Source organism: Ochotona curzoniae, unplaced genomic scaffold (genome assembly GCF_017591425.1).
Source record: "Ochotona curzoniae isolate NIBS_2020 unplaced genomic scaffold, NIBS_Ocur_1.0 contig_43, whole genome shotgun sequence".
Lineage (NCBI taxonomy): Eukaryota > Metazoa > Chordata > Mammalia > Lagomorpha > Ochotonidae > Ochotona > Ochotona curzoniae.
Genome location: NW_024466218.1, coordinates 20,576,989 through 20,592,424, shown reverse-complemented (window position 1 = coordinate 20,592,424; position 15,436 = coordinate 20,576,989). Strand labels below are relative to the sequence as shown.

Sequence of the window (15,436 nt, the reverse complement as noted above, 5' to 3'; positions counted from 1 at the left end):
AAGCCATGAGTGGAAATAAGCCACATGCAACAAGGTGGAGGTCTTCTAGCTCCACCTGCACGCTGTGCTCCATGGGCAAGTTCATGGGGACAGAAGGCAGAGTGGGGACTGTAAGGGGAATGGGACTTCTGGTGTTGGTGATGATAGGTGGGGGTGGGTTGTGGAGGACCCAGGTGGCTGACTGCCCTGTGGGATGGGTGTGCTTGGTGCTGCTGAGTTGTGCACTGAAACACAGTTAAAATGTGTGTGTTCTGTGCAGTAGGGAAGCCATTGCCGGGGACTCCCATGCCCACCACTGCAATGCCTGTGTTTAAGCTCTGGTTCCTCCACTTCAGTGCCAGCTTCCTGCCAATGTAGACCCGAGTGGTGGTGGCCCTAAGTGAAGGAGTTGACTCCCTGCCCCCACATGGATTGACTGCTGGGCTGTTTCTTGCAGCCTGGTCAGCCCTTTGGCTGTTGTAGACACTGAAGGGAGAATGAGCCAGCAGATGGAAGACCTCTTTCTCTGTCTCTCTTTCTCTTCCTGTAAATCTGCCTTTCAAATAAAAACAAATAAATCATTTAAAAACAACAATAAAAATGCCAAAAGAAAAAAATGACAAGGAAATCTGTTGCTCTGTTTTTCTGGCCTGGCAGGTTCCTGCTAAGCTCTCCTCACGGTAATCTGGAGCCAGGCCCTCCCTCCACAGGTCCTTTAGTCTATTTGGTTTGGGCTGGGTGTGCAGGAGGACCTTGGTCCATAGCTCAACCCCATTTCCTTCCTTTTGAGAATCATGCTCTGCAGTCAGCTCCCTGCCTGGGGAGCTGGGGTGGGGAGTTAGGGGGGCATGCTTGCCACTCTCCTGTAAGGAGCCAGGGACAAGGCAGTGAGCAGTTATATAACTTGCAGGGAGATTTTTTCCATGGGCCCTGGCGGTGCCAGCTTTCCAGTGGCAGCCCGGCAGGTAGAGGCGCCCTGTCTGGGCTGGCCGTGCCTGGGGCTGGGCAGAGATGCCACGATCTGGAACCGCTCAGCATAGTTCAGATTCCCAGCGGCGGCTGGGGGCTGGCCACTCGCTGAGCTGTGAGAAGGGATCCGCTGTCTGCAGCCTGCCTGGCTCAGGGGCAAGAGGACCAGGAGGACGTGCTGGGGGTGGCGAGCTGCCAGCCAGCCAGGCAGGGGTGACCCTCTGGGGCCTGGGACACCCGAGCTGGCCTTCTCCGATAACCCATTTATCTGCAGGTCCTGTTTTGGCATGGCGGCCCCAGACAGGGACGCGCCTGGCCAACTTCTATCAGGCGACAGAGCTGGGGAAAATGAAGCCAGGGGCGGGGTTGGGAGTGCTAGGGCCGGGGGGGTGGGGGTTGGTGGTGAGGGTGTGCAGGGAAGAAGACATGGCCTGGCAAGAGACATGGTGATGGTAAAATAATTCCTGACCTGGGTACAGCTCTTCTGGCCCTGGAACAAGAGGCAGCAGGACACCATGCCATTGCCCTTGGCGGGTGCCACTGTACCTGCCTGTCCCATGAGCCTGCATCTCCACCTGATGACAACGCTGGGAGACAGAACTGACTGCTCCACTCGGCACACCTGACTCTCACTGGACGTGGACTCCAGAAAGCTGTCAGCTGACACCTGCTGAATGCCCACTCTGTGCTGGAATGGTGGGAGGCCACAGATATGATACAGATGCATGCTTTGCCTCCTAGGATTGAAAACCTTAGCTAAGAAAAGTTTTCCTACAAGACAGGAAGACTCAATGAAGAGGACATATAGTTTGTATTTCAGGGTTGGAGAGGAAGTGGTCTATGGGCTGTGGGAGCAGGCAAGTCTTCTTGGAGGAGGCAGATTTGAGCAGGAGGAAGGGGGATATCTGGCAAGTCAGGCCAATGGTCTATGAATACCAACTTCCTGTCTGTACTGGTGGACATGGTGGGGGGAAATGCCACACCATGTCCAGGGCAAAAGTGACCTTAAGGATTCAGTGATGTGACATCATGAAACAAAGCTTGGAAGGCACTCACATGGTTGGAGTGGCCCTGCGTTGTGGGTGTATGCACGCCAACTCCTTCTGTTTCTATATGACACCTTTACAGGACAGGAAGTGGTATGCAGATATGTTCTAAATTCAAGGCAATCAATGTTACCACTTGGGGTAAGACACCCTGGCTGGAACAATGATATTCCAAAAAGTGGCTGTTGCCCATCTACTCCTCACAGCTGAGCTGACTGGACTTGGAGGGGTGGTTGGTGGCTCCATTCCCTCTTCCACAGTACCCCTTCCCATGCTCCCATTGGAAGAGCTTAGGGGCAACCTTCCATGAGCAGTTATGTTTGCTCAAGGGGCCCTGGACCCTGTGTACATAGGCTTCCTGCAAGACCTGCAGAAGTAGATGCTGTGTACAGCAGACTCCTGAGCTGAAAACTATAGAGACTGGAAGAGGATGGGGTGGAGCAGTCAAAATGGACAGTTGAGAATGTGCAACCCTGTGGAAGGATGCCCCAGAGAAGAGAAAGAGACAGAGATTTGAGGGGGCAGGAGAGCAGCACCACAAGACGCGCCTGTAAGGACAAGATGACACCTGCAGCCTGAGATCACTGCTCCACAGCATAGCAGAAATGCAAGAGATGGACAAGAAACACCTCCCCATTTCTGTTCACTTTTGTTTCCTGTGTTTAATTTGTTCTGTATCAAGTGAAGCAGTTTATCAACTGCATTGATGAGGACTAAATTCTGCACTTTCCCCCCAGTACTCATTAGGCTTTGATGTCAGGATTATACTGAAGTTTTTTTTTTTTCCAATATTTTTAAAATGAAGATTTATTTATTTACTTGAAAGGCAAATGTAAGAAAGCTGGAGTTGGACCAGGCTGAAGCCAGGGGCCTGGAACTCTTTCTTGGTCTCCCTTGTAAGTGGCAGGAACTCAAGGTCTTGAGCCATTATTACCTGCTATTTCCCAGGTGCATTAGCAGGAAGCTGGATTTGAAAAACAGAGTAACCAGGATTGTAACCAACACTCCCAATATGGAATGTGGTCATCCCAAATGGCAGCTTAACACACGGTGCCCCACTGTCCACCCCTCTAGGAGAAGATTTTTTTTAATAAACTTAATTTCTTGAATACTATGTGGGAGTCCCAGAAGGGGTTCTAGGCTGCTGTTAGGACCATTTGGGGAGTGAGCCAGTGGGTAGAAAATCTCTCTGTGTTCTCTTCCAAATAAATATATAAGCACATTTTAAAAATATCTAGAAGAGATTATTTTTTTCCCCAATAAATGGCATTTAAGGCGGCAGATGCGCTGATGACTGCAAATGGTCACTGTGAATTGTGTACATGCATTGAAATATCATTACTCTGTACCCGTAAACACAAACATATAGTTATGTGTCAATCAAAACCAAATACGATAGAAATGTGCCAGGCTTTCCCAAATAAGACTGTCCCCAATCTCAAAGAAGAAGCACAGCCCAGAGGAAGAGGCTGAGACTGAGGTCCAGCATGTAGCTCTACATAAAAGCTTTCCAGGAATGAGGTGGCCGATGGATTTGTTGGCTCTGCACCACACAGTGGCACCTGCCATCATGGGGAACTGGCTTGCTGATGGCTGCTGGTGTCTACTCTTGGGAGAGTATGTGTGCTGCCTAGGCACGCCCCTTGTGGGGAACACTCTTTGGCGTGGGCACATATGGTGCACGGGATGCTCAGCTGTCAGCCCTTGTTGAGAAAGAGACCTTCAATGCATCTCTGACATGACCACCCACAAGCTGCTCATGAGGAAAGAGGCTTGTGAGTTCTTCAGTCCCTAAGTCCTCCCTCCCACTTCCCAGCAGCCCGCACACAGAAGTGCAGGTGGATGAAGGCCCAGGGCTTTGGGGTACACAGCACAAAGCGCTTCTAACCCTGGACAGGCCTGGTTCAGGCCAAAATGAGAACTAATTGACAAGCCTAGTGTGCAAATGATCCCAGCCATGGTTGTGCAGGAGTGAGAAATGGGGGTGCAAGCAGGGGAGGGGTGCCAGGAAGAGGTCTGAACTGGGGGTAACAGCTTGTGTGGTCCCTGGGCACAAGGGCACATGGAGAGGGGGAACACCTTCCAGACATCTGGGAAGCTTGGTGTCTTAGCAATAGCTGGGCATGCACTGGGATCAGTCTTCAGGACTGTGAGGTCCCCACTGACAGGAGGACATGAGAGACTCCTAATTATCCCAAGCTACTGGCCTCTTCCCCCTGTTCCAGGAGGTACACCAGGAGCCCCAGCTGGCTCCATGTACTTGGCATGAGTCTAGCAGTCTCTGGGGTCACTTTTGTGCATCTGTGAATGTGGGGAAGGATTGCTATGTGGATCCTACATCAACCCCCACAATTGCAAGGGCTCACATCCCAGGGAATGCTGAGCCCCAAGACTGAGGGCTGCCATCTTTCCCTCCTGAGGCACTGACTGAGCACCTGTCTGCTAGGCACACACCAGGGCAAATGGCTGTTCTGCCAGGATCCTTGCCCTCAGCAGCTGACAGCTCAGAGCCACGGAGGAACCCAAGAATCAAAGCCACCCTCTCCTTTTCTGTCAAAGACCAGGGCTGGCAAACTCCAAACTTCTGGGAAAGAACTTTCTGGAAACCTTGAGAGAACTAGAAGGCAGTGGGACCAGGAGACAAGGAATGAGGCTGGGAGAAGGTTCAAACCCACCTCTAGGGCTTGTGTGAGCTGGTATCTCAGGGCTTGATTCATCCTAACCCTGAAGATGACTCTTGGGTTTCCCAATACTGGTAGGCAGGCCAGAAAACCTTGAAAACCATTCCCATGGACCCACCAGCCTGGGCTTCTCCATAGCAAAACCTTAGATGCCATGGTTAACCCAGCTGACAACTTTTAGAGTTTATCCATTTGCTGGAGGCCAGCATTTTAAGAGGCTGCCTTCTAGAAGGTGTTGGTGGGAACAGCCATTTATTTCTACATCTGGTCTCAAGCCAGATTCCTGTTCTGTGTTGTCTTTTCACAAGAGCCTGGCTGTGTTGACGACTTGGTCGGGATGAGGGATGAGGGTAGCTATTTATTTATTTAGTTATTTTTTCACAAAAAGGTATCGCATCCTTCTGTTAGATGTGTTGTTGGCAACCGTTGCTAGGGAGAGCTGGGTTCAGTTACAGACACACTGATGCCTGCTCTAATAATACTCTGCTCTGCATAGTTGAGCTGCAGACACCTCTCAGCTAAACAGGGCACACACATTTCAACAGAGGCTTCGACTCACACTGCCCAAACCCTGCTCGGCAGAGGAACACTCCCTGAACCCAAGTGGAAGGCCTGGGGCAGGCTCAGGCCTCTCATTCTTGTCATTCCGGAGTCCCCATAAAAAGAGGCACATTCATTCTTCACTTCTCTGCGAAACCAGAGCCCTTCTCCTCCCACAGCTGACTGCATGAGAGAGCAAGGGAGATTCTTGATGACTTCTATAGCCCAGGGGCCCTGGGTACCCCCATCTTCATCTTGAAGTCAGACACCCCATGCCCATCAGCCAGGCAGCAAGGGGAAGTGGGGAGCCTGTTGTGTGTGTGTGTGCAGGGGTGGGGGCAGAGGTTTGGGAGGCTAGTTGAGTTTCTCTCCCTCTGCAGCCTCTGGGGTTGGCTGGTAAGCTGGGGGAGAAGGGACCCTCTTCCTGAAACACAGCACGGCTGTTACTGCAAATAGCGGAGGCCAAAGTCAAGGAGACAGGGATAGAGGCTGAAGAGATGGAGCTCAGAGGGAAGGGAAAAGCCATGGACACCTCCCTGGGGGAGGAGGAGTCTTGGGATGATGGAGAAGAAGCAGAACCCAAGTCTAGGGGAGGGGAAGGGTAGATCTGGCTGCTATGCTGTCTTGCTTTTGTGTTCCAGCAGCAGCTCGAGCTCTGGGGTACCATGTTACTCAGAGCCAGCTCATCTGTGAATGACAAAGGTGAGGTAGACCCAGGGTGTCTGAGGTGTCCCCCTACCAGAGGGGCTCAGCCCTGGCTGGGCCTCAGAATCGCCAGAGACAGGGCAGCAGGTAATGGCTCAAGCAGTTGCATTATTGTCCCAAGTGGATGGAGTCCCTGGCTCTCTAGGTCTTGGCCTGGCTCCTCCCTGGCTGTTGCAGGCATTTGGAGAGTGCGCCAGTGGATGGAAGATCTTCCTCTCTCAGATTAAAATGATAATACTCATAAAACAATAATAATAATAAATATTGAAAAGGAGCTTCTGAGGAGGTCTTTTTCTTTTTTTTAATATTATATATATATATATATATATTTTTTTTTATTGGAAAGGCGGATATACAGAGAGGAGAGACAGAGAGGAAGATCTTCCGTCAGATGGTTCACTCCCCAAGTGAGCGCAACAGCCGATACTACGCCAATCTGAAGCCAGGATCCTCTTCCAGGTCTCCCACGTGGGTGCAGGGTCCCAAAGCTTTGGGCCATCCTCGACTGCTCTCCCGGGCCACAGGCAGGGAGCTGGATGGGAAGCAGGGCTGCCGGGATAGAACCGGCGCCCATATGGGATCCCAGGTGTGCAAGGCAAGGACCTTAACCACTGCGCCACTGCGCCGGGCCCGAGGAGGTCTTTTTCAATAGGCTGCCAGGGTCTGTGCCTGGAGAATCGGATTCTGTCACCCTAAGGGGAGGACCCCCCATTGCCCCACTATGTTCACAGACTCTCCATGCTGTAGACTAAGACAAGCTGGTGTCTGAAGTGTGAAATCCCCAGGACTGGTCCTTCTGGACACCTGCACCCACACTAATGACAGACTACCTGTGCTACCAACTCATCTTCTTCCTTGGGCAGTGTGTCACGGTCATCGGCCACTCCCGCAGCCCCTGGGAGCCTAGCCCCTCCTAGACTGAAGGCATTGGTCCCTAAGTGAAGGCTATATGCTCAGCTTAGGAACCACCATCTGATAAAGAGAAATTTAGATAAGCAAGGAGATGGGTAAGAAAAGGCCATACCTAAGGCAAAAAGAAAAAGAAAAAAGAAGGAAAGAAAAAGCAGCAGCCAGTTTGGAGATAAGAATCGGAGACTGGAATAGGGGAATCGGAAGGGTCCCTATCTCCCCCCCCCCCCCCACCCCCCCCCCCCCCCCGTTCTGGCTCATAAGAATGGTGACTCTGGGCTCCTTGAGCCTTTTGGACAGGCCTAAAGAGACTTATGACCTCCTCCACCCTGCTTCTCATCCCCTGGGGGCCCCAGTTTGGCAGGTAGCTCCAGGTCCTCTGCTTAAATAGGGAGGAGGGGGGAGAAGGCACATCGAAGAGTCTCCTCTGCCCTCCCACAGCCAGCAGCCACCACAAAGGCCGAGCAGCAAGAGCATTGGTCAGGGATGGCACCGTCCAAAGACAGCTGCTGGCAGCTTGCTCCTGGACACTTCACACCTGGGAACCCATGCAGCCAGCATCGCTAAACTATGTCTCAGGACATGGGTTGTGTAGGCAGCAGCCAAACCTGGCCACCTGAGGGGCATCTCTGAGGCTGCCAAACTGAATCAGGGGCTGACTGGGGACTCAGGGACTGGGGTGGATGTGGCGGGCCTTGAGTGGAGGGGTAGGGAAGTGGATGGAGCTTCAGAAGGCAAGGGAGGGCCCAGGCCCATCCACCAGGAAGAGATACACAAGATGCTGACCAGAAAATGGAAGCTGGCGACCAAGGATCCCTGTGGTGCAGCGAGGGAATGCAGCTGGCTGGGTCTGTCCACTGTGGTCTTCTCTTGGACCCCCTGGTTTTGGGTGGGGGGTGGCCATGAGGCAGATGGTCTTGAGAGTGGTACTCCAGCCTGCTGCCTACTTGGCTGCAGGAAAGACCAGTGGGACCTGGAGCAGGCCTGGGAGCCCTGCTCTGGGCATCTGCAGGGCGTGGGAATAGCCTTGTAGCAGCAGAGCTGGGCTATACTCTCACAGCCTCCACAGGGACTGAGCTGAGGATGGGAGCCTAGAAGGAGACATCTGGCTATACCCTCCAGGCCTTCCTCCCTTTCTCTCAGCTGACAGGGAAGCTGGGGTGAGCAGTGAAGTGAGTGAGCGACAGTCTACAGGGACTGCATGTACCACTCCCTCCTGGTGAAGGACCTCCTTCTGCCATTGGGGGTGGGATGAGGGTCAAAGCCATCTGGGACCTGAGAATGGAGCCCTGTGTGCCTCTAGGGGCTCCCTTGCAGCTGTCCCCAGGCGCATAGCATGGCTTCTAGCACCTTCCATCTGAGATTCCTGAGGACCCTGTGGTACCAGGCACTATGCAGACACTAGATTATAGTGACACCAAACAGAGGGGCTCCTGCCCTTGCAGCACCCAGTGGAGTGGGAGTTGGCGGGGGAGGACGGTGACAGCAGGCGCCATCCCAGTTTGTCACTCTGCGTTCATGTGGTCAGAGACTGACGTTCCATTCCCTCCTCGCTGCCAATCCCCGAAGGACAAAGCTGTGTCTGTTTCCTGTGCACACAGTGGATACTCAGTGGATGCTGGCTGGACAACTAAATGTTTGTGGCTAGAGTGACAGGTGCTGGACAGGAGGAGGCTGGGGCGCTGAGGGGGGATCACAGCGCGCCTCCTGGGGCACGGGAGAACATCTTGCCCTGGCAAAGGGGTGGCTGTTCAGGGATGCAGGGGAAGTGTGATCCAGACTGGGACAGGGCAAATTTGTCCTCCCCAGAGGTGTGTGTGTGGGGGGGGGGGTGTGAGGGGGACGAGAACAGCAGCAGGTTCTGCCTTATGGTGTGGTGAGAGGTACAGGGCCAGCCCAGATCTTCTCTGCCCCAGTGGTATAAGATGTTGTCCATAAGGCTAGATCTCTGGGACTTGCCCCAAAGCCCAAATTCCTCATGCCAGACCAGTTGTTGGGGACCTATCCTCCTTAGCCTAGGTTGAACCCAGGCCTATTTTATACATCTGGGGAGTGTGAGAATGGAAGTAACTCATACAGGGTTGTTCATGTCCCTTTGCTGGGAGAGGACTGGCAGAGGTCTTGCACCAGCTGAAGGCAGAGATGGAATTGGGCCTGAGCTTCTGTTTTCCAGCTTTCACTCTAGTGCTTTCTCCTACTCTGGTATTGGCCACGCAATGGCTCTCGGTACGCAGATCCTGTGGGGAACTTATCTGTTGGGACACATGGCAGGGGTGTGACTCAGTCCAACCCAGTCCACCGGCCCGGCACCTTTCCTGAGCCAGTATGCTTCGGGGCTGGTGGGGTACCCATGAGTGAGGCTGCTTAAAGTCCCCATAGCATTCTGACCTTCCAGGCTGTTCCCAACCCCAAAGTCTGTCCACCAACCAGGACTGGTAGCTGTGATCTAAAATTCTTGCTCTATCCCCACTCCCATCCTGGGCCCTGATGAAGTGAAATCTTGAAGCCAAGCAAGGATACAGGCCAGGGCTGTCCCTGACTCCCCCATGCTTAGAGCAATGCGGTGGCTGGGCCTCTGCCCCGCCCGTCACTGTCCACACTCCTAGGACATTCCGGCCCGCCAGGAGCACGTCCGACGTGCAAATCCCTCAGGTAATGCGGGAATTCGTCACCAGGGGAGTGTGTGCGATCCAGGAATGGGAACCCGATCAGGGTCTGGAGCCAGAGGGAGGCAGCTCCAGTTGCCAGGCAGGCTTGAGTTGCAGTGTGTGGGGGCTCATATGAAGGAGGAGGAGGAGCGGGCTGGTGGCTGCAAAGGGGCCGTGGCGACCTCCTTCTATTCTTTGGAAAGAACCAGGAACCAGGTGGGTGAGCTGAGGACCACCACAAGCCCTCGGTGACACCTGTCTTCCAAGCGTCACTATACAGGGAGCCACTGTTCAGGTGACAATTCAGATGATTTGCCATACACTTACTCTGGATCCCACAGACCTCAGGGTGGGGGCCGCTGCCAGCTTTGTCATCCTGCCTCTACCACTCCCCTGGAACCCAGCTGGCAACCCAATCTGTGTGTGAACAAGTCTTAACAGAATATATAGGAGGAGAGTAGGCTGTCCCCAGCCCAGACAGTCCCAGGGCCTACAGAAGCCACAGCGTGCTACTGCCACCTCTCCCAGTGGTTGTCAGTTCACCTATTGCCACCCATAGCAGAAGAATAGGTATTTGGGAGACAAGGGAGTTCTGGACTCAGTCCAAGAGCATGCAGCAACACCTGCTGCCCATATACAACACATCAAAACACTGCTTGCTGAGGAGTTCCAGAGAGGAGGGGGCAGGCAGGGGCTGCCTAGGGCGCTAGGAGTGAAGGGATACAGAGGGAGCAGCAAGTAGGGGCAAGGCAGCTGAAATCGACCAGGACCTCTGTGTTGTGGTAGACTGCCCCAGCCCCCGCTCTGTGGCTTTGCTCAGACCCAGCTCAGTGTCAGCTACAACCATCTGCACAGACACCAAGACCCGGGGGGCTGAGCCAGGAGGAAGAGGGCGGGGGAAAGGAGGAGAAGGAAAGTCCACAGCAAGTTCATGGTGGCTCAGACACCGCGAGGTCAAAAGCTTGGAGCCAGATTCAGACTAAGGGCCAACCCCCTTTGTGTGAAAATAGAAAGAAGGAAAGACTGCTTGACTCAAAGACCTCTATAAAATTATATTGGTCCACAGTTACCATGGAGCTCTCTCTCTAGTACATACACACACAATGTCGGCTGCTGAGCCCTGCACCCTCACTGCCCTCCCCTTTTCTATAATTAATCAGGTGGAAAAAGGGAAACTGGGGGCTGGTTCCAGCTATGGCTAGCCTCACAGTCACATCCCTCTGTGATGGTACCCCATCCCCAGTCCCTCCCTCACCCCTCCCAGTTTGGAGGTGCTCGGTCACCTGTAGCATGTTGAGGAGCAGGCTCCGGAACTTGGTCCCTTCCACCATGAAGAGTGCCATCTTGTCGCAGAGCTTGGCGGCTGTGAAGGCGAAGCTGCGATCGGACACGGCCTTCTGGTAGATGGTCCGCACGATCTCTCCTAGCATCTCCTCCGAGTTGGCTGAGTTCTGGGCCTCCTCCATGAAGGACGTGAGCTTGGCGTCCACGTCACAACTGTTGTTGCGCATGCTGTTAAGGATCTCCATCAATTTGTCCATCTTGTTTGGCTGAGGGCAGGGCGTCTCTACCGTAACTTCGTCCTGGAGGGAGGGACAAAGAGGTAGAGTGTCCAATTGGGGGCCAAGGCTTCACCGGCTCCCCCTACCCCCAAGGTGGGGGGAAGGACTTGATCCTACCTTCCCAGGCCTGAGGTCTTGCTCTTTCTGGGGATGCTGACTTGCCCCAAGGTTCCTGGCTGACTTTTCCTGACCCCTGTGGCACCCCAGGGGCAGATAATTCTGGAGGGGTCTAGCTCCCACCCAAGATATTCTTTGGCATTAGTCCTGTTTGCCCATGTGTCCATAAAATGGATCATTCTGGAAGTGATTTAATAGGGCTTATAAAGATGAAATAAGCTCACACATAAGAAACAGGGCCAGAGAGAAAACAAGGGTAGGAAGATGAGGCCAGGAAGGCAAGCAGGATGTTACTGTGGTGGTATGAGGTGGCCAGGGGAGCAGCACCTGTCCTTCGTGTCCTCAGCCCCCAATGCCAAGGATGGCTGTATTCTCTACATGGACATTCTCTGCATCCTGTGGGGGCTGTACCAGCCTCTTACACCCAGCATGCAACCCTCCAGGGTGCCCCTGTGATGGCTGGTGCTCCAAGGAGGAACATTTCTAACAGTTGAACCCTACAGCCTCAGGTTTCCTTGTGACTGGGATCAGGCCAGGGACCTCTGACAGTCTGAGAGTGTCTACTCCAACACAATGGACAGGTATCCAAGAACGTGACCGGCCAGTGTGGGGGATGAGATCCATGGGGATGGGCAGGGTTAGGGCCACACATCACTTGTTGTTAACCAGGGTTGCTCTGGGTCCTTCTCTTGGCCCCCACCTGTGTGGCTCTGGGCAAGCATTCTCCCTCTCTGTGTCTCAATTTCCTCACAAGGAATGAGCTTATGGGAGAAGACCCAGAACTTTCTTTAAGTCCTGGCATCTGGGGGGGCGTTGATGGGCTCCAAGGACAATTGGTCTCCCAGCAGGCTGTGACTGAAGGCTTGAGTCCCAACAGTTCATGTTCAACAGTTAAGGAATGAAGTTGAGCTTTGGCCCAACCCTGATGGGGAGGAAGCAGGCCCAGGGGTGTCCACATGACTGGGGCCTGCTCTCAGAAGTTCTTGCAGGAAGACAGGTGATACAGTCCACGTGGGGACTTAGCTGTTCTCTGCTCCCTGGTCTGCAATGGGAATGCTTCCACTTCCTCCCACCTCCACCAGACAGCAGAGTCACAGGGGACTATGGTTTCCTCTATCAGTTAGCATTTCAGCCGAGGCAAAGACAAGCTGGCTAATACAGCAAGTCCAAAGGGTTGAAACGGGGGTTTTCTTCCTTGAGGCCCTGGAATTCATCCTCTTGGTACCCGGCCAGAGCCCCATGGCGTGGGGTCAACTAGACACAACTCCCCACTCCCAGAGACACCTATTCCTTTGCCTGTTTCACTAAAGGACCAATGGAAGTTACTCTCTTTTGAGGGAGTAACTTTTGAGGACTGGTATTTATCTAGTCTCAGAGTTTACCCATGCCTTCCCCCTCTTTTATTTTATTTTTATTTATTTGTTTAGATTTATTTATTTATATAGAAAGCAGAATTAAGGAGAAACAGACAGACAAGGATCTTCCATCCGCTGGTTCACTCCCCAAATGGCTTTAATAGCTGGAGTTGGACAGTTCCCAAGCCTGCTTCTCCAGGTCCCAGGTGCTTCTCCTGGGTCTCCCACATGGGTTTGGGGCAAAAGCACTTGGGCCATTCTCTGCTTTCACAGGCACATAAGCATGGAGTTATATCAGAAGTAGAGCAGCTGGAACCCGAACTGGTGCCCATATGGGATGCTGACTCCACAGGCAGTGGCCTTACTCGCCAGGTCACAATGTCATAGCACCAATCTCTACACATCTTTTTTTTTTTTTTTTTTTTTTTTTGGTGGGGGGAATGGAGCAGCTAGCGGATAACCCATCCTGAGCCTAAACCATGTCTCTCTGATCCGAAAGACCTAAAGGTGCCACCTGAGGGAAATCCTTAAGGAAACTTAAGGGGCACTGATCTGCCTTTTGTGTTCCAGCCCCTTGCACACGAGAGGATCTTCATATACCTTGTTCAACCTCATTTGCACAGCCTGTCTGTGTGACATTCGTCCATTTTATAGAGGAGAAAACTAGGGCTCAGAGAGGCCAGATGACTTATCCAAGGTTGCCAGGCTACTTAAGATCCTGGCTGTTGCTTCTGCCCCATCTTGATCCTCATGAAGGAAGATCTTCCCACATTTGGGTGATAGGGAGGGTTTCCTGCAGGACCTCATAGTGCTGGCACAGAGGATTTTGGGTGCAGACCATGTGGGGTGCTGTCAGCTTCAGCTGATGGGGAGAAAGGCTTCCCTGCCTTCCCTTGCCTGGGTTGTGGGCCAGAGGGGGCTGTAGGAAAATCCCAGAGCAGAGCAGGCAGCTGGGCAGAAGCCACAGGCAGGAAGACCCCATGGGCTATGCCTGCTGTGTACATGGCTACAGGCAGGTGAGCTTCTCTCCTGTGTGACCTCACCTGTGTGGTGAGTATCAAACTGAAGGCTGCCAGTGACAAGAGCCTATCCCTTTTCTGCAGCCTAGGAACATCTCCCAAAGCTCTAGAGGCCAGGATCCAGCCCAGGGCCAGGACAGTTGTAGCCTAGCTTCGGGCCATACAGCTATGTGATGTTGCAAAAGCAGCCCCCTTATGTGCTGGCTATGGGAGATGAAAGTAGGGATGGTGGGCTGCAGCTCCATTGCCTGCCATGTCCAATTCACCTGCACTGGTCATCTGGCAGGGATCACAGCTTGGGCGACACTTACCTTGGGGAAGGGCAGTGTCCTGCTGATTTCCTAGCCCCTACCTTAGAGCACCAACAGTCCAGCCTCTGACCTTGGAAACTGCTCCCCATCTCCCTCCCATCACACCCAGGCCTGGGCCTCTTCCTTCCATCCTCTCTCAGGTTGAGCCCCAGAACCAAAGGTCTACCCTAGACCAGAAGGTGAGGAGCACAGAATGTTTTAGAAGCATATATGCACATCTGCGCCTACCTCTCTGATGCAGTGAAATAATAAAAAGGCAATTACCGGTGCCTTTTCCTTCAGCCTGCGCCGCAGCCTGTCTTTGGAAGACTGGAGCAGGTTGACTCTGGGCCGCTCCCCAACGCGCTCAGGGACAGTACTGTCTTTCCGCTTGCTTTCCACCTCTGGTGTCCCTGGCTGCTGCGCAGGCAGCCCACCAGGGGCCGCTGGGCTGGGGCCATCCGGGCCGGGGGGAAGCTCTGCATCTCCCGGGCTGTCCTCGAGTCTGGGGTTCTCCAGGGCCATGGTGTCTTTGGCATTGCGGTGGGTGCCTGCTTCCCCCTTGTCTCCTGGTGAGTGCTTGGAGTTGTTGTGATGCCAGCGCCGGTTCTGGCTGTAGCCGTGGTGCGTGGGCCTCCCTGACGCGTGGGGTGCCGAGCCCCCCTGGTAGGATTTCTGGTGATCCCTGTTGTGTTTGGTGCTGCCCGGCTGGTGCTCACCATGTTGCTGGGGTTTGTTCGCACCGGGTGGCCTCTGCTGCCGTCTGTAACACAAGGAGAAAGACAGATAGGGGTCACTGGCAGGGGGGTGGACAGATCAGCCTTGTCCTCTTGTGTGTCCTTTGTGCATACTTGTGCATACTTGGTGCCCAACTCTACTGCAGATGTCCTTGCCAAGGTAAGCAGTTTGGGGACTCCTTCACCTAGAAGCAGTGCTTTAGCTGTTTATTAGCACGTGCATGCCATGTACTCTCACAGACACATGTGCACACACATGCACACACAGGGAGCAAAACTGTAAACCTCCAACAGAGTATGCAACAAGTGCTCTTTCCCTGTCCCAGCTGCTCATGTTACCCTTGGGAAGCACCTGCTACAGGGATCGGTCCTTCCCAGACACTCCATGCCTGTGTTCAGGTGCAGACCAGAGCTGTCCTGTTCATGACTCACTATAATTTTTTTTTTTTTTGCACAAGCCGTTTTACACCTGCTTTTGTTTGCTTTCTGCGCCAAGGCAAGGGCAGCCTAAATCTGCTAACCAAATCTGCCAACAGAAGCAAAACTCGTAGGCTGGAGCCTTGATTTTTGGTGTCTCAGTTCCTGACTAATTTTGAGATAGGACCTGCGCAGGTGGAACTGAGTGGGGGCCCCACGCCCACCTCTGTGAACATACAAACCACTGGAGCTCACAACTTTACCTGTGGTACCCAACCCATTAAGGAGGTTAGCAAGAATTTAGGCATAAAGATATTAATTGCAGTAAAACTGAATGCTGGGTAATTAAAGATGTGATAAAAGAGTGTTCTCTTGGTCCTGGAAGTGTACACACACACACACGTTATATATATGGTATACATAAAAACATATATGTATGGATATATATATTACATATTATAT

General features: G+C 53.1%; 1 protein-coding gene across 1 annotated transcript in view; it reads right to left on the bottom strand.

The window, feature by feature from the left end:
• The window catches only part of CTIF (cap binding complex dependent translation initiation factor), a 233,404-nt gene that overhangs the window by 70,167 nt on the left and 147,801 nt on the right, over positions 1-15,436 (bottom strand). Inside the window, exons 8-9 of the mRNA XM_040984982.1 lie at positions 14,106-14,583; positions 10,761-11,060 (exon numbers count right to left, since the gene is read on the bottom strand). Of these exons, the coding sequence (XP_040840916.1) occupies positions 10,761-11,060; positions 14,106-14,583 (778 nt within the window). The remainder of the gene's footprint in view (positions 1-10,760; positions 11,061-14,105; positions 14,584-15,436) is intronic.